The sequence below is a fragment of the Marmota marmota genome, unplaced genomic scaffold (genome assembly GCF_001458135.2).
Source record: "Marmota marmota marmota unplaced genomic scaffold, marMar, whole genome shotgun sequence".
Taxonomy (NCBI): domain Eukaryota; kingdom Metazoa; phylum Chordata; class Mammalia; order Rodentia; family Sciuridae; genus Marmota; species Marmota marmota.
In genome coordinates, this window is record NW_026000019.1 from 20,607,719 (window position 1) to 20,631,749 (window position 24,031).

At 37.5% G+C, this 24,031-nt stretch overlaps 1 protein-coding gene across 3 annotated transcripts; it reads right to left on the reverse strand.

The window, feature by feature from the left end:
- Positions 1-969: 969 nt before the first annotated feature.
- On the reverse strand, positions 970-18,652 carry Gorab (golgin, RAB6 interacting). 3 transcript variants are annotated; one of them, XM_015491846.2, is made up of 5 exons: positions 18,327-18,652; positions 14,631-14,988; positions 12,199-12,300; positions 9,341-9,481; positions 970-3,135 (listed from the first exon to the last, which is right to left on the reverse strand). In XM_015491846.2, exons 1-5 carry the CDS (start codon positions 18,328-18,330, stop codon positions 2,664-2,666), a joined length of 1,077 nt encoding a protein of 358 aa, XP_015347332.1. In that variant the 5' UTR covers positions 18,331-18,652; the 3' UTR covers positions 970-2,663. The 3 variants fall into 3 exon arrangements, with proteins under 3 accessions (XP_015347332.1, XP_048666009.1, XP_048666010.1); XM_048810052.1 differs by lacking the exon at positions 18,327-18,652 and adding an exon at positions 12,694-12,905 and having other exon boundaries at positions 14,627-14,769; XM_048810053.1 differs by lacking the exon at positions 18,327-18,652 and having other exon boundaries at positions 14,627-14,769.
- Positions 18,653-24,031: the final 5,379 nt, after the last annotated feature.

Below are 24,031 nucleotides of genomic sequence, written 5' to 3' on the forward strand. Positions count from 1 at the left end.
TTCATTGCAATGAGAACCACGTTTTCAAACATTTGCCTTCTCTGAAATGACTAATTTTAATAAGTAGTGAATCAAGGTTTAAGAGCCCTATATCCTGAAATTCAAGTTGAACCAAATAAAATTTGCTTCAAGATAATAAGTGAAAACTACTACAATTTGGAAAAGACTTTTAAAGAGCACAAGTGAGATCCCCAAAGTAGTTTGATCCTCAATTACTCATCACAAAGCTCAGAACTCTAACAGTCTTCTACTTCAGCTAATTGAGAAGTTTTAACATAAGAAGGACAGCTCTACAAAGTGTCCCAATAAACACACAGCATTAATTCTGGACCAATAATTTCCTTTACAGAAATTACCAGTTACTGTGTACTTGTGAATCTATATAGCAAAGTCTTCCAATGTATTTTAAAAGATGTACATATCAGGATTATCCTGAGAAAGCCAGTGCATATGGTCCTCTTATCAAGGAGCCCCCAGCTCTCATTCATTTGCTCTGTTCCTTCCACACATGGGATACAGCTGCCTTTGTATAAAACTGATGCAATATAGTTTTGTCACTTATATCATCACCTGAACACTCAGATACCACCCCAGGAAAGCCAAGCAAGATAACGTTTTTAATTTTTTTTTGTATAGTCATATTTGAAAAGCATTACACACACACACACACACACACACGCACGCACACCACACACACCCTGAATGGGTTATAAAGCAAGACTGTCAAGCAGAAGGATGTGCTGCACATCACCAGGTGATGTATGTAATAAATACATGAGTAGTACAGAACTTTACTGGCACTTTAAAATGAGCCAGCTGGCCAATCAGCCACTGTCAAACTTCTGGCCCTTAAATTCCTCATAGTAAAATAAGATGATCAGAAGATCAGATTCATTTCTTTCATGATTCTCACTTCTCCATTCAGCTTATAAGTAGTCAGCCTGAAAATTAACAGTGCATATAGCCATATTTAAACAATATTATAGAACTTTATTTGTTAATAAATTTTCTCATACAAAATTGAATAACTATATCTACCTACCTCAAGGAAATCCAAAATGCATAACTGACACACACTTCCTCAAACAGTTATCTCTTTGAAACTTGTGTTTTTAGGTAAATAAAAAGCCACATTATAAATATATCAGACTGCTTTATTCCTTAGAAAAATAAAAGTGTCTTGGGCAATGAAGTTTCAATTTTTGTGTATGTTATCCATAAATAAAACCAACTCCTATATAAATTCATCTATTGAGAGAGGTCAGTAATGAAAATTATACTATTAACTAAATTATATGCAAGTACAAAGATCATCCATACTACCAAAAGATCATATCCTCAATCAAACCCACTTAAAAATGACATTATATTCTTTCTTATCTTTTTATAATAGTTCCTTTTTTTAAAGACTTAAAATGCAATTATTTTTATTTTCTGGAATTTCTGATAAATAGATCATCATTTAATGTAATAGTCACAGATTTCAGGACGAAACTACAATATGTTTATACACCACCTTCACATATAGCACAATGAATGTAGTGGTCAAGTATTAATTAACTAACTATATTAAAGTAATAAAATGATTTATGCCAGGATAATTTATGTCCAACATACAAAACACACATTTACAAGAAACTTTAGAAAGAAAATATATCAATTTTTTTTTGAAAATCAGGAGTAGCAATAAGATTTTCTGTATTATTTTCAGCCTTATGTTAGAAATGTTTTTCTAAATTAAACTGATCAATTTGTCATTTAAAAAGAGCATACATTAAAAATAAAGTTACACATACAAAGAATTTTTATATACACACGTATATAAAATAACCAACAAAACCAACAAACAAATATTAAAATGGTAAACTAAAACCATTTAAAGGCAAATTAAAAGTAAAAGTAATGTTGCCTGAAGCTGTTTGGTTCTTTATATAAAACTACTACATTATAGCATAAACTATACTATACCTTATACTATGTAGTTTGGTGTATAAACTACTATTTCCAAGTTGTATTTTGCAACTCTAGTAAGATCCATTTATATAATTCAACCTGATCTTCCTCTATCGACACAGTAATTTTTGTGTCTTTTAATTGATTACATAAAACAAGACTTCCATTTTCAACACTTCTCCCAGGAGAAGTTAAACAAGTGGGATTAGGTAGTGAGTGTCATTTTTATTTTACTTTCTGTATTTGCTTGGTCTAAAATTACTCTAACCATGTATTTTTTCTTCCACCTTTTCTTCTTTATGTGGTGCTGGAACTCGAGCCAAGGGTCTCATGTTCTTCATCCTTTAAGTCACTTATTTTAACCCAGTAATAATGGTTAAAAGAATAGTGGACTGAAATAGGGTGAAATATGTCCCTTGAGGAGCTGGCCTTGTGGCTCAGTGGTAGTGTGTTTGCCTACATGTGTGAGGCACTGAGTTCAATTCTCAGCACCACATATAAATAAATAAAAGAAAGGTTCATTGACAAGTGAAAAATATTAAAAAAAAATGCCCCCTGATATAAAATTATCATCATTTGGAACTCTAGAATAGCCAAACATGTTAACCTACTTAAAACTAATCACATATTCAAAAACTAAGTTTTAAAGAGGCTCTTTCTAGAGACAGGCTGTAATCTACAACAGAGAGTACACTTCACTGAACATGATATTAGCTGAAAAGAACACTGGCACTTCCACTGGCCATAGCAGCTGACATGTCATTAACTCCTTCGTTGGGGCAGTCTGGACTCACACAGGGGATCCTGCTGGAACTTCCACACTGTTCGCCTACCTCTATGGAAGCAGACTGTTCTTGTGGTTTTCTGTCCTCTTTTACAAACTGTAATGTCGCACTCTCCTCAGCAGACTGACATGGTCTTTCTCCAAAAGCCACTCGTTTCCCTGCTTCTGCTTCCTGTTCCCGGAGCAGTCTTTCCACCTCCACCTCAAGTTCCAAGGTCTCCTCATCAGCTTGCACATCTAGCTGCTGCATCAGCTCCTCCAACTTTTTGGCCTTCCGGAGCTCATTTTGCTGTATGATTGTACAAAGGTGCTCGGTGAGTTGCTCTTTTATCTCAGTCTTTCGCTGCAGATCTAGCTTTGCTGTAATATACTCAGCTTCAGCCCTGTCAAATCGCTTCCTGTCAGGACAGGGACAAAGATTGAGCCATTAGTTTTCCATTGAAGAAGATATTTTTTAAAAGGCCAGAAACAATAAACTCCAAAATTGGGCAAGGCATGTATGATGAAGATGGATATTAACACTTCACAGATACCTGTCTACATGTTAGATGAACTGAGGAATGGATGCAGAAACTTTCACAACATTCTTTAACAACACCCTTCTGTGCTCTCTTCTTCTTTCCGAAGCTGTGCTTGAATGAGGGCAGGCTTAGACTGTTAATTCAGTGGTGTGCAAGCTCTGAAATGTGTGTCTGTGGGGGTGGGGGAGGTGGAGAGCTCTGACTTGTAGCTTTGCCAGTATGTATCTACCACTCCCGCCAATTTTAATCTACCAATGTGATATCACTAAATATGGATTTGGGAAGAGATGAACAAAATCTGCTCTTATGAACTAGCACAAGCTAGCTCCAGCACAGAACTGGTTATAATTTATAAGAAATAAAACAAGAGTTGGAGAAAGCAGAAAATCTGTATCTCTTAATTAATGAATTATAAAAGGTAGAAAACAATTTGATGGAGGATATGGATGGTGGTTGGGAGGTAAACATATGTAATACAGAGTGCACCCAACAAAATACTAGGTGAGGGCAAGAAGAAAAAACCTGTAGAAAAGAAAACAAGGCAGGTTTAAGCAGGATCTCTCACACTTGGCACTATTGGCCATTGAGCATCTTGTAAAGGGCAAGACTGTCCCCAGGGAAGAATCCCTGGGTTGAGCTGTTCTCTCTCCTCACTCGGCAGCAAGACTACTATCACACTCTTTGGCATTCACACTTATGTACACCCTACAGATGGGCAGTGCCAGTCTTACACGAGGTAGGGTAGTTCAAGCAGGGAAGCCAGTCACCCTGAAATAGTCTTTTATTTTTTTTTTGCAACACAACGGTAAAAAAGAAAAGTCACATCTTTGTTCACTGTCTTTTGCTTTTTCTACATAACGTATAAAATGTATTACTCTTCTTTTTCCAATAAGGAAAGAGGTTTCCTCCTCTCTTCGAAAAAAAGAGATTGATTCCCAATTAGTTCTTCAAATAACTGCCACTAGCACTAGTGAAGACCATTTTGGCTTTCCAGTCATGGCTGCCCACTTACATTAACTCAATGTAAGGAGTACTTTTTAGTGAAAGAGTCATAGCAAAAACCAGTTATGTCTCCTAGTGTACGATTCTCTGTCTTGGAAGGACATATAGTGAGAATCATAAAGGCTTTGATTTTAGAAGTCCAGGGTTTGAAACTTTCTTCTGCCACTGACTGTGTGTCACTTGCTTTGGTCTTTGGATACAAAGAATAGTTATCCAAACTAATATGGGGGGGAAAAATGAATTTTATTGTAGAATACAAGAGGCAATTTCACAAGCAAATCCTAAGAATCAAAGGCTTCTTACTCTCCTCAGAGCTTAGAAGCCACACCATTTCTCTCACTAGAGCTCTCCTATCACACTCCACTCAATCTGTCGGTGATCCTGTTCTGTAAATGCCAGGAGAACCTGGGTTGGCCTCATTCATCTCAGTTTAGAGTTCTTAACGTTCGTGGCCACGAGCCACTGTCTGGCCTATGGATTAATATGTTGGAGCCAGCAGCCCATCTTTGTTCTAATCAGAGGAGCTCCAAGCTCAGCATCTGCAGTGAAAAGCAGTCAGATTCCTGTGGAAGGGGCTGGGCAGGAGGCACATAGGGACTGACAGCTCCAGCACAGCGACTCTGGGCAGTTCCCTGGTGAATCCTGGTCTATCTGCAGAGCAGTGATGGAATGAAGTATCTCACAGGAATGATTGAAAATTCAATAGCACAAATAGGCCAAGCATCTAGCCCAGTGCCCAAGAAACAGAGCCTCCTTCACAGCACCAGAATTGAAAAGCATCATTATTGTACTAGTAAACATGTATCTAAAATTAAGATTGTGGAAAATTTAGGAACCCAGTATTTACACTTTAAATTCTTATTTATATAATGTTCACTTATCATATTTCTTTTTTTTTTACTATTAAAACATGAGAGAATCATTTGTGTTTCAGTACCCCATGAGTTAAAAGAACTGTTCTAAAGGAGCTCTGTTGAACACCTGGGTCCCTTATTTCCATATTTTATAACATATCCTGTTTATAAATGTCATCAAGGCAAGAGCCAGCCCTGACAACATTCTCCATAGAGAACTGCCCTTTCTCCCACTCAAACTTCCCTTCTCTGAGTCTGTGGTCTCCCTCAGCCTAAGTCAGTTAGCAGAGATTTACAGACTGGGTTCATGAATACTGAATTGAAATTAACATTTGCAAACAGGTCCCTAGGCTTCCAGTAATCTTTCACTGGAAGATAAATCACTAAACATTTTGTATTTTTTATATATATATTTGAAGTCCTCCTACTCAGAGACATGCATATATATTCTTGTACAGAATGATTTATATTCAGAATATTGATTAGTTTCACAAACTACACTACCAGCCTGAGGGTCAGGTGAATAAGATCAAATCAGAGTATGATGCCATACTTTGGAATAAAATAATAAGAGCATTATACACAACACAGTAAGACATACTGCACTGGAAATGTAATTATAGAATTGTTATTTTAAAGGGATATTGAGAGATTTAATAAATGTTATTTAAAGGATTCTAGAAACTGTCCTTCGGTTTTGGTTTCTCTGAAATTTTTAAAGAAATTATTAACCCTTGGTATATTTAGGTTTCACTATACACTTTTATTTTCTCAGTTTCTGTTTTGAGAAGTTTTAACTCTTTGTATGCATTAACCCAGGACTTTTAGAAAGTATTTTAAAAAACAAAGAAAATTCACTTAAAAAAATAGATTAAAATGAATTGTAATTTGATAGAGCTTTCCTATCACACTCCACTCACTTAAGGTGCATCATGAAATTAAAGATACATTTTTCCTATATCTTGACACATTCTTCCATCTCATCACCCTAGGAATTGTTTCATCATTACTTACTGATTATTCCCATTTATGTTAAAAAGTAAACAATGAGAAAACGAGAATGGTGGAATGATCTAAAAAGACGATGCAATAATGAAATAAATTTATCACTGCTTGATTTTCTAATTGTGTTGTTCAAAGTACTATGTCACCTCAAAAAGGTGTAAGAGAAGACTGGAAACACCATCTTTACATACTGCTCTTAGTTTTCATTGAAGACAGTTGAGAGTTAATAGTTCCTCATTTTCTATGCATGTTGGCAAACAGACATTTGACAGAAGAAAACATTTTGCTATTAGACAAATCAAAAGATGAATATTGCGGTGGGCTAACACAGCTTACCATCAAAACACCTCCTAATCCATGGAACTTTTGAATGTTACCTCATACAAAAATTACCTTATAGGAGAAAAGATGTGATCAAGTTAAGTATTTGGGGAGTAGTTAATCTTGAAATTGTCCAGTTGGGCTTTAAAAGCAATCACAGGTATCCTTTGAAATGAGAAAATAGAGAAGTTTTGAGAGAGAGGAAGAAGCAATGTGATCCTAGAGGCACAGAACGGAGTAGCGTGGCCACGGACAAGAAACATCTGAAGCCACCAGAAGTTGGCACAGGAAGGAAGGAAGGAGCACAGTGCTCTGAGGAAACTTGGCCGGCCACCACCTTGTCTGCAAGTGTCCAGACTCCAAGAAAGCACAGGAAGAAGCATCTCATGTTTTAAGCCTTACAGTCTGTGGTAATTTGCTATGACAGTCCTAAGAAACTAACACAAATGCAGACACACTCTTTAGAGTGGACGTAGTAAAACTGATATTTAAGTGAGATCTCAAACTATGAGTCTTTAGAAAAACCCATCCTGCGTGAATTTCCTCAAACTCAAGAATCCACGAAAGAAAAACATAGTTTTAAGGACAAAAATGAAACATGATATCCTCATACAATTAACAACTTCAATAGGAAGAACTGTCAATATTTTACAAGCCTGGGGTTGTCCTGTGCTACGAAAAGAATTTTCTCCTCTTTTCAGTTCGTAAATCAAATTTTATTTGATACAAAGAAGTTTACTACAATCACGTTTTTATAAAGTTGCCTTCTACAATCCCTTTTTTATCTGACTTCTATGAATTACTCATAAAATGATTTTAAAATATTTCCCTCTTGTGTGCATGTGTGTACACACAGGGGTGTCCTTTAAGCCTAGATGATCAACAGGGGTAATCATCGTACACTCAGGTTCAACAACACACTCTGGATGCCGTCGGCTCCATGTTCTAGGTGGTCTGCATGGCACTGGGGCAGCCCTGCCCCACAGCTGTGCACAGCAGCAACAGCAGCTCTCAGGTCCGTGGCAAAGTGCTGGTCTTCTCAGAGGTGAGGTATCCTAAGGTTGCTTCACACTAGTCAATTTTAAAGCAAATTCTGGCTTATTTACTGAGAACCTTTGAGGACATAGCACTGATCCAGGAGTAGAAAATTTAAGATATCATTTTTATTAAAAAAAAAAGAAAAAGTTAAGGAAATCTCCCACAGAAATCAACAACCTGAGGATTACCTTCCAGTAGAAATCTGGACCATTATCTTATAGTACCAACCTATAACTTCCCTGTAACCACAAATGCAAACTTACAAAACACTGCATAATATCATCACTAACAACCAACCCTGAATCCAGTCGCAGTTTTCTGATGCTTTTCTCTGACTTCACCAAGAGCTGAGGCTTTTAAGAACAGTTTCACACTGCATCCATTAACACACCGCCACATCAACACCACGAGGAACTGATATCTTTAGCTCATTAGAGATGTAAAAATACGTTAAAAGTTCATTAAGGATATTTATATATTATGGGATGTTTTCTCCTTTAACTAGTAATTCTACTGTCACTATGGTTCTCTGAAGGTCAAAACTGACATTTCTTATATACTATTCGGTATGAAAAGGTGTCCTTCTCCATTCACCAGTAGGACAGAATTAGTTTTTGTTGAGATACTCAGCAATGGACCTTATACTATGAATTATTCAGATAAAAGGCTGAAAAGGCATAAAAAAGGTTCTCTGGCAAACTCATATTACAGAGAATAAAAGATGCTAAAAATCAAGGCTTAGTTTAATCTTAAAATCCTGGTTACTTCCTCAATGGCCTTATTAATAGGAATCTGGAACCTCTGCTTATCAGCTACTGATGGCATTAATTTAAGCTATTAATTAATAAAGGCTAACCATTATGTCTAATAGCATATGGTCAAATAACAATTACAAAATCACAAGGACAACCACAAACCTCTTTCTTAAACACTAAACAGTGAATTAAAAACCATAATCAAGCATTTCCACTTTATTAAATTGTTACATAAACATTCTGATGTTGTGGTTTACCCTGGACTAATGAGGCATTCCGATTGATTTCTAGTGTTACAGAGAAAATGCAGAACCAAGTCATTAACACAGCATTCCCTTGTGAGAAAAGACAAACCAGGATGATTAAAGAAATGTTGAAGAGACTGAAAAACCCTGAAATTGGACTTTTTTTTTTTTGCCCTTTTATCTGTTTGCAAAGTCCATGTAATTCTTTACATGTGTTAGTTCATTTTAAAAATACTCCATGATGATTTTTGCCTCTTTATAAAAATGCCAATAGTTGAAGCCAAGGAAACAAAATAATCAAACCATTTTGTACATATAATTTTAAAACATAAGAAATGAACTTTAAAGATTCTAAGAAAGAATGGTATTTTCTTAAAATAGTCACAAGCTTATAAGAAATAAACTAGATCTTCTGGCTTTGAAGAAAACTAAGAGAATCAGGCTGTAACCCCACAAAGGCCATTATCAAATGATCACAAATCTTAATGGCAAAGAACACAGATTTGGTGTTACAGAGTTAACAGTTTGGGGACAAGCCATTCAGATGTTTACTTTGCTAGATCCTAAAAGATTAACAAGGGTCCCAAACATTAAATAGTTGGAGGTATAAAAGAAAAACTAAATGCAAAGAAAAATACAGGAAACTCTTTAACAGGGACACAACAAGGTAAGCTGGTAAAGCAGAAGACAGGAAGATGTCACAGAAGAAGACACACTCAATTAGCACAAAAGAGAACAAACATTACTTACTAGGGTTGAAAAGAGACTTAAATGATGATATGCTTAAGAGCTATGGGCCTGGCTAGTGATAAACAGGAACTATACCAGAACCCTAGATCAAGGTTCAGATTCCCTCACTCACTGTGCATATGAATAGTCCAGGCTGGCCTGATCAATCCGGTTCCTGAGGATTCCAATGTCAGCAGACACCATGTCATCCAAAGCCTGTAACTCCTTCTGGATCCGCTTTAATTTCATGGTCTCTGCCTGAGTTCTTTTAGATCTAGAAAATCAGGAACATGAGTGGGTAAAAAAAAGTTTTAAAAAGATGTATCCACACATAATGTAAGGAAAAAACAAAATACTGAATATATAATTATAGTTATGATTTTTTAAATTGAAAAAAGTCAGAATTTAAATAAATGTTATTAATATTTTCATATTATCTCTAAACCACATTTGTTTTTTTCTGCTTATTCTTCCAAATTTTCTATAAGCACATGCTACTTCATAAACAAGGAAAAACAAAAATATATAAAAGAACAGATCTGTATTCCCTTTAATTGAAGCATCCAACACAGCTTTTTAAAATTCTAGTATTAAATTCCTCTACTTATTAAGCCCATTTCCATTTGAGTCTTACCTGACATGAAGAATATATGCCTGTATTAAACATTTCTTTAAAAGTCTGAAAACATTTATTTGTTTTTAACTGTCGTAAGCCCCATTTCTCTACTTTTCTTGCTTTGATTTTTTTGTTCTCTAGGTTTAATTACAGGTCCTCAAAATTATTTGTGGGGCTCAAAACCAAAATACTCTTTTATTTCCTTGTCTACCTCACTAGTTTTATTTTCCCAGATGTGGGATAACTATAAAATCTTAACTGAGCAACAAATATACTACTTATAGTAATTTCAAAATAAAAATTATGTTTTTAAGAGTTCTATTCTTTTGAGAAAACAGGTAAAATTAGAGCATTTAAAAATATTTCACATTTATATAAAAATATATATAAAAGAATTTAAGCTGTAGATGAATTTCCAATCTATTTTAATGCACCTGTGTTAACTTTGCTGAAATATTTGCAAAACTGAAAAGTTCCACTTCATCATCTCTCAGTTCCTGCACCACCCCAGGCATACACTTTAGAAACAGAGTAGCAAATACAAACCCAAACTTTTAATCCTGATTCACTGATTTCAAAATCTCACACATTCTCAATGTAGAAGAAAACCCTACATGAGACTATTGCATGGCAACTTACATTCCCGATTCCACTGCACCATGCGTTTATCCTTACATTCTACCCACCACAGTTCACTTAACCAGTATGACTTTTACATCAAATACTTCATAATCCATTTATTAACAATCCAACCATGATGCATTATTCTTTACAATTCTATCAGCATCAGTGTTCTCCATCTTAAATCAGAAATACTGAGAGAAGTCTGAGCCTGTGAATCTTGTAAAAGCCCCAGTAAACAGTCTCCCCACCAGATGCAGCAGTGTACACCCTGTACTCTCAGCCACTCAGGAGGCAGAGGCAGAAGGACAGCAAGCAAGTTCAAGCCCAGTCTCAGCAATTTAACCCAGTACCCAGAAAACAACCCCTGCCAAAAAAATCCACAACCCCCTGCCTCTCTTTCCAAGCCCTTCTGTAATTCTTTATTTCTACACAATTCTCTGGCTTATCCTTTTCCTTTCTCAGAGAAGTGAGAAGTCATTCTACACTTTTTCTAAATGGAAGCCTATGACAATGCTTTTTGAAAATAACCACTTGTGGGGAAAAAGAGGGCATTTCTCTTTCACACATTGTTCTTTTTCTTGAAACATACTTAAGTCAGTGAGCTGCATATCTCCCATGCTTCATGAAAGAAGGAGGTGCACCAGCAGAAGAAAAATGTCATTTTAAAATGCATACATCCCTCTAGCTGATCAAGTTCTGAATCACCCTTAAATGCAACCTGCTTTGTTTCACCTCTTCCCTGGCCCCTGTATCTATCTATCTATATATATTCCAGCCTCAAGTAATAATAGTTTTGTCAGACTTTTTCAGAAGTCTGAAAAGAAAATGCCATCGAATACTTGTTTGCATTAAGTTCACAATGTTCTTAACCCCTGCTTTATTTCCTAAGGCCACAGGAAATTAGTAACTAAAAACATTGCCATTTGAGGCTGGTACTGTATAGCAAATTATGTGTTTTATTTATCTGTTTTATTTTATTTTGTAGTACTAGAGACTAAATTCAGGGCTTTGTGCATTCTAGACAACTGCTCTACCACTCAGCTACATACATCCTCAGCCCCTTTTTAAAAAAAATATTTAATTTTGAGACAAGGTATCCCTAAATTGTGTAGGGTGGCCTCCAACCTGCAATCCTCCTGCCTCAGACTCCAGAGTCACTAGGATTACAGGTGTGAGCCAACTTAGCAGAGTAATTAAGAAGGGACCACTGACAAACTAACATTGGGAGGTGCTAGAAAAATCTCATGCAGTGCTCATTACGGTTATCTTGTATCAACAATAGAAGGCTAAATTAAAAGGTAAATTAAGAGAAATATCCATAGGAAACACAACTAAGATTGGTTGCAGCGTTAAGTCCTTATGCAGAATAACCTTTCTCCTATACAGGTCAGATAATTAAGGTTTCTTCACATCAAAATTAAAACCTGCTTTCATTGCACTTTTGCATACACTGATAGCTATTGACTGCTTCCCTGATGAATGTGTAGATGGTTACAACTGAAAGCAGATGCTAGTCCTTAGCTTTAATATTACTGCATTTATAAATTCATTATGATACATGCTTAAAAAGCCTCCCTTAATGAATTAGAACTGGAACTTCAATATCATTTATGAAATGTAACTTGTTTAACTATCATTAAAAGTAAAGGTTGTAGAGAAAATGCCAGTTTATTAGAATGGGCATGGGAAAACATAAAACACAGCAAAACTGACAGTAGGTTAAACAAGCTCTCCTGGTTCAAGAGCCTCACCTTTCTGCAATTGCTTTAGCCAAAAGAGCTTTCTTACGTTTATTTTTTTCTTCCATTAGTCGTTGTTCTTGTTGAAGGATTTCCCAACGAGATTTTTCTTGCCTAGAGAGCAAGAGCAAAAAAAAGGTATAAAGATAAGATTATGAAAGAGACTTCTGCCCTATTCCACACCTCACCAGTCTGTTTCCTATGTATAAAATTTAATCAGGCAGATTACATATATTCTTTCAAAAGTCCTCTTAAAAGAAACCCATCTGCAGCTCATTATTCTACTCTAGAAGGAACAAAGACTATGATCTGAAGGAAGTAAAAAGGGTTACATAAATTGGACCTTTGAAATCCATTATATGTATATAATCTAGGATCCCACAAACTGGAAGCCAGAATACTGTAGCACTTTTTTAAAGAGCACAAAGAAATGTGTGTAAGTTAATTATGTATTATATGCAAAATTGAGATCAAATAAATCATTCTGTAGCTGAGGTCATGTCATACCTTTTAGAATATTCTATAATGAAAAGTTCCCACCAGTTTAACATTCTTAAGACAACAGCCAATGTTTATTTCACATATTTTCTTCCAATTTGCTCACTTTTTTCCAACTCTTTAAACATTTTAAAATAGAGTAATATAAAGCCAAATGGAATTGGGCTAAAAAAAGTCTTCAAATATCTAAAAATATGTATTGTCTTCCAAACAGATCAATTCTGAAAGAAATATATTAAAATTTACCATAAAGTCATGAATTTGATGTCAAATCAAATTAAGCAACAGCAAACCTATTTATTCCAATTATTGTAATCTCTTACCACCATTACTTCCAAATTCTCTACTTGCAAACCTGGTCACCACTTCCAAATGGATACCTCTTCACTTCATCCCTCCAGCTCTGCCTTAGTGCTGGCACGGGTCATCCCACATTTTCTCTACCATAGATCTCCTCACCAGGTGCCTAGTTCCAGCTCACCTGGCACTGTCCCCCAAATGGTCTGCAAATGCAATAACACCCAGTATTTCTCTAATCATAACTTTGATCAGATCACTTCTCCCTCTGAGGCCTTAGAACAAGGCTGTGTCAGCAAACTCACTAGACATGCTGCCTCTCTCTCTCATTTTTTTTTAAGAGAGAGAGAGAATTTTTAATATTTATTTTTTAGTTTTCGGCGGACACAACATCTTTATTTGTATGTGGTGCTGAGGATCAAACCCAGGCCGCATGCATGCCAGGTGAGCACGCTACCGCTTGAACCACATCCCCAGCCCCATGCTGCCTCTCTTTCCGAGCCCTTCTGTAATTCTTTATTTCCACACAATTCTCTGGCTTATCCTTTTCCTTTCTCAGAGAAGTGAGAAGTCACTTTAGAGCATTCTACAGGATACAGCTTTCCTTTCCCCTGCGTATAACCTCCGAATTTTTCCTTTTCACTAATGGCTCCTCAGATTACTTGTCTTCTTTAAAAATATGAATATATTCAGTGTTTTTAAAAATAGAATAATTTTCCTAATAACGCCCAATCTAAATTGTCCAGCTTAATTTAAACTTACACCCCCCACCCCCAATTATTTCAGGCTTTTGTTGGTAAACTAAACACTCTTTCAATGTTGGTTTCATAATCCATGTGATCTTATATCTCTTGCCTAAATTCTTAGTTATAAATCCCTGATGGGCATTAAACATTTAAACTCACGTATAGAATCTGGATCACCAAGGATCAGAAAAACACACAAAATATTTTGAAAAAAAAAAAAAAAAAAAAAAAACTCAAAAAACTACAACAAAAGTCATCATTTTTCCCTTATTGCTATTTAATGAATTCACAAGACACAGAATGGCAATTTCCACAAATTATGTATGCTGTTTCTAGTACAACCACATTAAGTAAATAAAGAAAAGAAATCTAGTGGTGCAATTGAATTATATAATTAGTCCCTCAGTTTCCTACACTCTCTCACTGGCCCACCTCTTCATGTCTCTTCATAAATACTCCTTTCTGAAACAATGGAGATGTCATCTAGAAAGTGAAAAGTGAGTTCAACTTGGGAAGTGGTACAATACCCACAAGAACTACTTTTGGTGAGTATAAAGGTCACAGACTTTGGATATAGACATATTTGTGTATCTGAACTCTATTACTAGCTGTTTATTAGCTTTAGGAAGAGGACACCTGTTCTGAGTACCAGATAAAGTGAAAATAATAAACATACATTGTAGGGCTAGCCTGAAGACTGAATGATATAAAAGAAAATGCCTAAAAATAATTCGCTCATACTATGTTTAGCTGGTAGCTACTTTTCCAAGCTTCCTGATAACATTTCAAGGCTTGAATATAAGACAGAGAAAATGTTAAAACCAACCAACCAACCAACCAACTTTCCTCAAATTACAAAGTGGGAGGGGGAAGTAAAATGAGAAGTCTCATAGACTTACTAACAATTCCACTTTCTTTTTCTCCAATTTGCAATCAGGCTTTGGAGGTAGGACCTCAACATTTTTGTGACCATCATGGGAATTCTCAAGTCCTGGTTCCCTTGATTGACTTTTAATACCCTGTGGTTTTCCATCACCAACAGGAGAGGAGAGTGTAAGAGGACTAGGAAGAGTAGGGGAAGAAGAATGTGGTTCTTGAGTGTTAAGTCTCTGTTTTGGTGCAGAAAGCAGCTGCTCTGGAGGTAACGAGGCTGATCCATCTTGAAGTCCGAGTCTCTGGCTTAGCTCTAGAAGGGCTTTTTCTCGCTGAAATTGTTGTCGAGTTTTCTTCCCAGGGAGACGGCGCTGTGGTTCAAATGGATCTATGTAAAGGGGGATGAAAAAAATTAACTTGTATGAGCAAAGAATAATTATAATTTCTTTAAGAAAATAAAACACTGATATTAAACTTTGACAAAAATTCTAGAGATCCTTCTACCTGATTCTCCAAGTCCAGAAAGTCAGCCATTTTTCTGTAAAGTTCAATAGTTCAAACACCATATTGCTGATATTTAACAAAAACCCAGCTCTCAATTTATCTTAACAGAAAATCCATTTGTTTGAGAGTGGGCCTTGGAACACAAAGCAAGTTTTCTTTCTTTCTTTTTTTTTTGTTGCCTGGATGCAAATTTTTTTATTTTAATGATTTTATATTTATTTTTAAATATATTAGTCAAATTACACAGTTTTTCATGATTTCATGGTTATCACTGCTTTTCTTTTTAAATCTGATTTGATATCTGCCTATAAGAATTCTGATCTAGGTAAACAAATAAATTCTCTGTCTTGTCCTGACTCTGATTTATGGTTCTCTCTGTTCTCCTGAAATAAATTGGTCATCAGTTTGCAAACAGATTCCCTTCTTTACTTTTCTAACAGGTTTAGGGGCAATTTTATACACAGGTGGACACTTTTAATAAATATAATTGACTAAAGTCTCATAATTCTAGGAATTAGAAATTAATAATAAATTCTATTGTTTTATTTTATCTTGCAAAACAACTGAAGGTTGTATCTCCCAAAGTCTAGCCAGGCTCTAATTAATGCATTCAAACTAATTTTAATAGTAGCTTTAACAAAGCAGTAGAGAAATATAAAATAATTGGAGGAATTTTTTTTCTAAGCATAAACTGAATAATATTTCTATTATATTTTTTGGACTGTCTATGCCAATCTTAACCTCTTAGGGCAGACAAATGGAGAATACGACTTACATTCATACTATATTTAATAAGATCTATATAATATTTTCAATAAAATGCTTGGAAAATGAAAGTATGAGTCCTTATAAATGAACAACTCAAGTAGGTCTTTTAAATTCCACATATTGGCTTTTGAAGCAACAGACTCCTGTTATTTAAGTTTCCCAAAGAGGAATTAAAAGTTCTGAAGTCACAGCCCAGTTTTGCTTACAGACCAGCTCTGTCAGGCAAACCATTTTATCATTCAATATCTCAGTTTCTTCATCTGTCAATCAATTGAAAATTATTTGCTTTATTTAACTCATGGAGTTAATGGAAGAATTAAACAAGGTATGTTAAAAGATAATTTCAAAGACAGAAGCACTATGCAGGGTATGGTAGCACACACCTTTAATTCTAATTACCTAGAAGGTTGAGGCAGGAGGATCACAAGTTTGAGGTCAGCCTGGGCAATTTAGCGAGACCCTATCTCAAAATAAAAAATAAAAGGGGCTGGAGGTACAACTCAGTAGTCAAGTACTCCTGGCCTCAATTCTCAGTACCACAAACAAAATAAAAAATCACAACTCTTCAAGGATAGACATATTCCTTCTCTTCTGGAACACACAAGAAAACTATTTCCTATGCCCCAAATCATATAACTTAGTTTATTAAATGAAATGTAAATAGGAATAACACATGTCATTCACTGGTGAAAGCATTTAACTGCCAGTGTTCACTTTTCCATCTTCTTTTCCTCCTGCCATTGTGAACTCCTTTATGACAACACCAAATGATGGTGTGGAATGACTACATGTAGCAGAGTCACCTGGCAACCTATGTTAGACATAATACTGGAGTGAAAAATAAATTTTTATTATTTTAAGGTTACTTGTTATGTCAGCTTAATTTGACTTACACAGATTGCACAATTACCATACCTTTGAAATTCCCTGGGTATTCACTCCTTCCTAATCACATTCCTTCTCTTGCATCCCCACCAACTTGAACTTGGTATTTCTTTGACTTTCTGTATTCCTAAAGGAATATATCTGTTTTAAGTGATTTTGATTTTATAAAAATTATCATAATATATATATATATATATATATATATATATATATGCCTCCAACTTGCTCCTTCTCTTCACTTTTCAAATGCTTCTTTCTTTGAAATTATCTTTTAATTAGAGCACAACTTATTTATCTCTTCCCCCGTTAATGAATACTTCAGTTGCTTTTAACTCTTTAATATTATAAATAAGAATAATGACCAAGTTCCTCAATGTACATTCAGGCATTTCTAGGGTATATTGTCCTCACTTTTGCTATCGACCAATTCTATATTCCTAGATTGTTTAATTATATTTTTAAGGCTGGAGAACAGCTGGGAGGGCCCTTAACATTAAAGATCCAATTCTTAGAGTTTTACAAACGAGAAATACAAGGCGAAAGGACTTAAGAGGCAGTCCTGGGGTCGTTATGCCAATCTCATGTTTGTGCATGGGTATACAAAGTTAGCATCTTTGTCCTCAAGGTAGTTATAGTGTAGTGACCTGGGGTCTATGCCCTCACATTTCACTACCATATCATGGACCTTGAAATTTAGGTCTTTACCACCTTATACCAATCCCAAAGCACAGTGATAATTCAAAGTATAGTTTTAGTTAACAACTATTTTGTTTAATTAGGGCTCCTACATTAATTAAATCTTCTTTGCCCTGGGAAATTCACCTCTGCTAACACATTAATCACTGTGAAAGATTCCCAAACTCCACCCAATCCCTAGTTCCACAGCCAACTTTTGGACAAAATCTACATTCGAATAGTTTTATGGTCTTTCTCATTAGGCTATAAGCTCTTTGAAGGCAGGAATGGGATGCTTTGCTTATTTTTGTATCTCTAGTGCAAAAAGTGATACTTGGAACTTGGAATTCAGACCAGAAGCATGGGTACTTGTACTCTACATCTGGATATGTGACTGCCCGTTGAAAACACATCCATGTGTGACTGGATGATGAAATAATTTGAGTACATCAAGCTAGATAGAGTCAGTTAACCACTCACTGTGGCACAACTTTTCTGCTACAGTTTTTAAAGGCCTCTGGAACAGTCAAAATTTCCCGATTTATATAACCTACATTATCCTTATCTTATTAATTTACTTCCTTTTGCATTCGTCAGTCCTGGATTATTCTCACATCTTTGCTTAAAGTGTACAGGCTATTGAGTCACATCCAATTTTCCCACAAACTAATAAAGGGCTTAGCAAGACTTATTTAACTGCTCCCCAAATAAATTATGGTACCAAGAGTGGCCCGAACTTCTCACAAAAGTGGTGTGCACTACCAGGATCACTATACAGACCTTTATGAAAATTCAATCACAAGCAAAGCACAGTTTACATCACTAAGAGTTCCCCACCAAGTCACTGGAAGCTTAATTCCTTCATCAAAATACATTTAAAAATAATATGCTTACTCATAAAGCCAAGCCAGAGGGAGAAGTACACGATTCTAGCTGACCCGAGTTGGTATGGTTACGTGTGTGAATAGACACAAATTTCTGTGTGAAGGTAAGCGCGCGCGTGCACGCGCACACACACACACACACACACACACACACACAGGGCTTCACATCTAACTTCTCAAAAACCCTTCCGATTGCTGTCAAGAACTGGAAAGTGCGAGACCCCCTGGCACCCGAAGCGCAGGCCATCCTGCAGACTACTCTCACAGGAACCCGGGCTCTGGCACCTGTCGGGCTCTAGGGTCAGGGTCAGGGTCAGGGTCAGGGTCAGGGTCCCCTTCTCCCCGCTCCGCCGTCGGCGTGAACGCGCCCGGCCAACCATGTGCAGGTGCCCCCCACCTTCCTCTCCGCGGACCCCCGCTCCCTACCGGAGGCAGCCAGACTGCGGGCTCGCCTCCGCTCCCAGGCCGCAGTCGGTCGTTCGGACCCATCATTAGTTCTTAAAATAAGGTTATTAGAAAAGAGCAGGACTGGCCCCTCCCTCTGTCTGGCTTCCTGTCTTGCTAGGCGATGGCTCTGCTTCAAGCACACCTGCTACTGTGACGCCATCTGCCAGAAGATCCTCACCTGAGCCAAACTGAGGACAGTGCTGTGTTCTGAACCTCCAAAACCGAGTGCTAAGCGAATCTCTTCTTTTCTTTACCAAATATCCAACCTTGAGTATTTTGTTACAGCCATGGAAAATGAACAGATGTTTTATGAGTCATTTGTGTGACTTTTTTTTTTTTTAAAGAGAGAGACAGAGAGAGAGAGAGAGAGAGAGAGAGAGAGAGAGAGAGGTGTGTGACTTCTTTGAAGAAATGTCCATTCAGATTCTTTGCCCATTTTTNCCCCGCAGGCTGCAGCTCTGGCCGTCAGTCCTCCCCGCGCACGGCCGAGGGGGGGCCGCCGGGCGACACTTCCCGAGCGTCCTCTGCGGCCCGGCTCGAGTTCTGTCTTAAACACCACCCCACCCCCCCGGGCCTCCTGTCCCCAACTCTGGGGGCGTTTAGGAGGTGGAAAGATGCGCGTGTCGTCGTGGTACTCCTAGGTCAGGGCGAGTTCAGGGAGCTGAGTTGTTCTAGTTTTAGATTTCTCTCTTGGCTGTTTTGTATCTAAGAAAGAAATAGCAAAACCTTATCTGGGTTCATCTTTGAAAGTCCGAGGTGTTACTTTGGGTTTAGTATGTTAACAGTGTGTTTTGAAAAATTGAAATAGAGGAGCAGGTGGACAATAGGACATCACACCCAGAGAAAAAAGTGGAATGAGTACTTCAGGTTTAGAAGATTGATCAGAAGGGGAAAGACGTTTGGGGTCTCTATAGTCTTTTGGGGGAGTTGCCAAAGATGCTTATTTTAAATGTGGATTCATTTTTCAATACATTGAAAAAGTAAAATGCCATCCAGAAGGAATGGAGCGTACAGTTTCATCCAGTTTTTGAATATAGAGGAAATACAGTACATTAAAGGCATAGATTAGCTCCAGAATAGTAAATGGGAATCAGTGGCATTCTAGCAGTTAATTCCGTTTCCCATTTGCTGACATCAGCCATCTAGTTCATCTAACAACAATGTTAAACTAACTTGTGAGCTCATGTTGAACTTTATACATAAATTTTCTTTGGTTCGCTCTGGATGAATTTCAAGTTATCCGTAATCTTAATAGAGATGGTAATTGTGGTATTTTAAAAGGTTTTGCATTGGCCCTGAATGAGAACTGAAGCATGAGCAAGATATAGTAAAAGATAGTAAAATCCATCTGTATAAAATTATGATTTCCAGTTGCAATGTTCTAAATCTCATGTTTGTTGTTTCTGTTGGCTCTCCCTCATGGTGACTGGTTTTTTCAATTGATATATAATATTTTAGTGGGGGCTTATCTTCAAAGAATATTCTGTGGGAGTTTTCTGTACCCGGGTGGAAAGAGTGTCTCTACATTTGCTTTTGCTGGGCCATAGATGACTCGATTGTGTTAAACTAGATTTAAGATAATTTTTTTTCAGCTTACTGTATAAATTTGGATCCTACCTTCAAATATACAGGCTTCAGGTGTCAGGGTTTTTGTTTGTTTTTTGTATTAGCACAAACACATTTATTTACTAACCAAAGGGATGGTCTTAGTTAAACCAACACTTTGAAATAGTTCCCTGTAAAATGTTTGTGATAGAGAAATTGAATGTAGTAATAATAATAATAATAATAAAAGCAGTCTGGAGATTTGTTCATTGAACTGAGCCTCTTCATTCTTGCAGCTAATTCCTGTCCAAAGTGGTGATGGAATTTTTATTCTACTTTCTCATAACCCACCTACAGATGACATTACTCATGGCACACTCCACCACTAACTTCACATCTTTAAATTGTCTTGTTACTGCGCTTTCCTGCCCATTCCTGATGCTGAACCACCTATCTACAAAGCTACAGACCATCTGAGTTTTTCTGCCATCAGCTGTCGTTTCTTCAAGCTTCTCTCCCAGGGTATAAGGAAAACTGTTGTTTTCAAAGTGCTTTCAGTTTTTATGTTGATCTTCGGCCTTCAAAGGTGATGACACAATCTGGTTTGGCCTTTGTGCCTGTTTTCTGCTTAGTCAGTCCCATTCCTGGTTTCTTCATGTAGCCATCAAAGCCTTTGCAGGCCCCATCTTCCTTCCAGCTGCTAGAATGGTGGTCATGGTGGGCACTGGTGGGCTGGTGTATACGGTGAGGGGAACAGGTCGGATGTGGGCAGCATGCTGTCCAAGGTTTTTTTAAGTCACAGACAGACTTTCCTACTACTTTTCCAGAGTATTAGGCCGAATTTTCCTAATTCTCAAATGCTCTATTTTTTTTCCAGTTCTTCAAATTTTGTCTTCAAATATGTGTGGGAGTCCCAATATTGGGGACCTATAATACCTAGGACCCCTCTTTCTCATCTCTTATGCTTTCGTTTAAGTCCAGTCATTTATTTTTTACTTAAATAAAGCATGTATTACTGAGCATTTTTGTGTGTATGGAAAGGGGACCATCTGTGACAACTGAGACTATAATATTGCCTCCAGTTGATTCTCCACTAGGGCAGCTAGAGGAATCTTTTAAAAATAAAAATCCAAACATACTTTATATACAAAGAAAGATATGAAAAATTGTGTTTTATATGTGCAATAAGATGGTGATGCATTCCACTGTCATGTATTTAAAAAATAAAAGCAATTAAAAGAAGAAAAATAAAAATCCAATAGTGTCTATAGTCATTAAAACTATAAAATGACTCCTTATCACACTGGATAAAATGTCAGTGCCTACATAATCCCAACCTAATGGACTTTTGCTTAACTTTTATATTAGGCTCTCTTTCCCTTCACTCCACACTCCCTAAATTCCAAATTGACTCTCCTTTGGGTTTTAGAATTTGCCAGATCTCCTTCCCCTGCCCACCCTCAACCTCTTATTGCCCATCCAGGGCTATCCCAGTGCTTACCTCCAACCCCTGCCCATTGAACCCAGGGGTGCTTAACCACATCCTACCCTTCCTATTTTTTATTTTGAGACAGATTCTCACTAAGTTGCTGAGACTGGCCTCTAACTAACCATCCTCCTACCTCAACCTCCTGACCTGTTGGGATCACAGGCAGGTAACACCATGCAAGGCTCCAATGCTGTTCCCTAAACTACGATGTTTCCCTTGTCTGAGTGGTTCCTCTTGTATCTCAGGTTCTGACCTCAGTGTCCACATAGATTTTTATGATTGTCCTATAAGAGTGGCACCCCCATTTTCTTAGCACTAATTACAATTTCTAAATTATTGGTATTCGTTGACTTTTGGGGCGGGGGATGGCTGTTACTTCTTTATTGGCCGAGAGTTTGTGCCACTTCAGGGATTGGAGGTGATGGTTCGCGCCATTCAGTGTGCCATGGACCTGAGCTCCCGGAAGAGAAGCGCTCTGGGCGCCATCTTTACCAAAATTCCTCCCTCCCTTTTTTGTTTTGGTTTGGGGACACCGTACTCCATCTGGCTACTTCCTGCTGAATAGGGGCGTCCTTTAGAGGGAGGGAGGGAGGTCAGTTGGTTGGAGAAGGAGGCCAGGAGGCCCCATATCCATGTGTTGAAGGCATGGATTTCCTCCAGGGAGAAGTCCATGAACGTGCCCTGCAGCTATGAAAAGAAACAGCATTAATTTCTGGCATGTCATCCAGTCTGTAGGGCTGGTAGAAAAAGGCCTATGCCCAGGAAAAGGCAGGTTAGAACATACAAAGCTGAAAACCAAGGGCTTATTTCTTTGGCATGGTGGGGTAGACAGAGATGGCCCTTCGGTGGAGTTGTCATTCGGTATCTTCATCTTTCAGCACTTGGTGGAGGTTTCTTGGGATGAGTGGACGTGAGTGTCGTCCGGCTTGTTGGCAAGTAGCTGGTAATCTCTGAGGAGGAAAGGTAAATCTGGGCAGTTGTGGGGGTCCTGCCAGGTTGGGAGCTGTGGTGGGATTGTCCTCTGGAGGGCATGCCGCCGGTTCTAACCAATCCGCAGGCCAGTGGTGGATGTCAGGCAGGCGATCAGAGGAGTGGACTGCGACAGGAAATGTTGGGCTCCGAGTTTGGGAATGGGATTCCCCCTTGAGGGAGGGGGATCCCCATCCTGGTTTCAGCACCAATGTAGGAACGGCGGAAAAATCTCTAAACTCAACAAGCCGAAACAACCGTTTACCTGTCCAGATTTTATTAGCAGGAACGTAGCGGCCAGTTGCAGAAGAGAAGGGGGGAGAGAGAGAGAGGGAAGAGGGGGAGAGAAGGAGAGGGGAGAGACAGAGAGGGGAGAGGGGAGAGAGAGAGCGGAGAGGGGGAGAGAGCTCGTTGACTTTTTATGTCTTATTTTCCCTGTTAGATAATATCTCCTCAAGATTAGAACAGCATCTTTTATTTACCCAGAGTAAAATATATTTGACATTAAATAAGCACTGAATAAAATATTGACAGAATAAATCCTTCTGAGCCAACTATTAACTTGAAACACTGCCACATGTAATGTATTTTTAGATTCCTTTCTAGTGTGAATTTTTATGATGGTGAATAATATTAACCATGTTTATTATTATGTTAGGTCTTATATATCTTCTGTCAGCTTTCTCCCTAAGTATTTCATGATGTGATGTTGATATAAGTATTAATATTTTATAATGTTTACTTTTGGTTATTTTGTGTACACACACACACACACACACACCACAAAATGCATATGCTGGAACTTAATCCCTATATGATATAATAAGAGATGGGGTCTTTAGGAACTGACCAGATCACAAGAGCTTTGGAACCTCCGGAATGGGATCTGTGCCATTATAAACAGGTTTTAGGGAGCCTGCTTGCCTCTTCTATGAGGTGCTCCAACAAGAAAGCACCTTCTAAGAAGCAGAGAGCAGCCCTCACCAGACACCAAATCCACCGGTGCCTAGATCTTCAACTTCCCAGCCTCTAGAACTGTGAATGATAATTTTCTGTGCATAAATTACCAAATACAGGATTTTTTTGTTATAGCACCAAATGTACTAAGACAACATGGAAATAAAATTGGCTTTATTTGTTGATCTTATATCCTGCAACCATGATAAACACACTTATTAGTTATGAAGCATTTTCAGAGGGTAAATATCATTGGATTTTCTACAGAGAAAATCATGTTTTGCAAATAAACAGTTTTACTTCTGTCC

What these genes read in the sequence shown, in the direction of transcription:
- Gorab (XM_015491846.2), bottom strand. An exon ending in GCTAAAGCAATTGCAGAAAG is followed by an intron (nt 9,482 to 12,198) that starts GTGAGGCTCTTG and finishes CTGATTTTCTAG; the next exon opens with ATCTAAAAGAACTCAGGCAG. An exon ending in CTGGACTATTCATATGCACA is followed by an intron (nt 3,136 to 9,340) that starts GTGAGTGAGGGA and finishes CTGTCCTGACAG; the next exon opens with GAAGCGATTTGACAGGGCTG.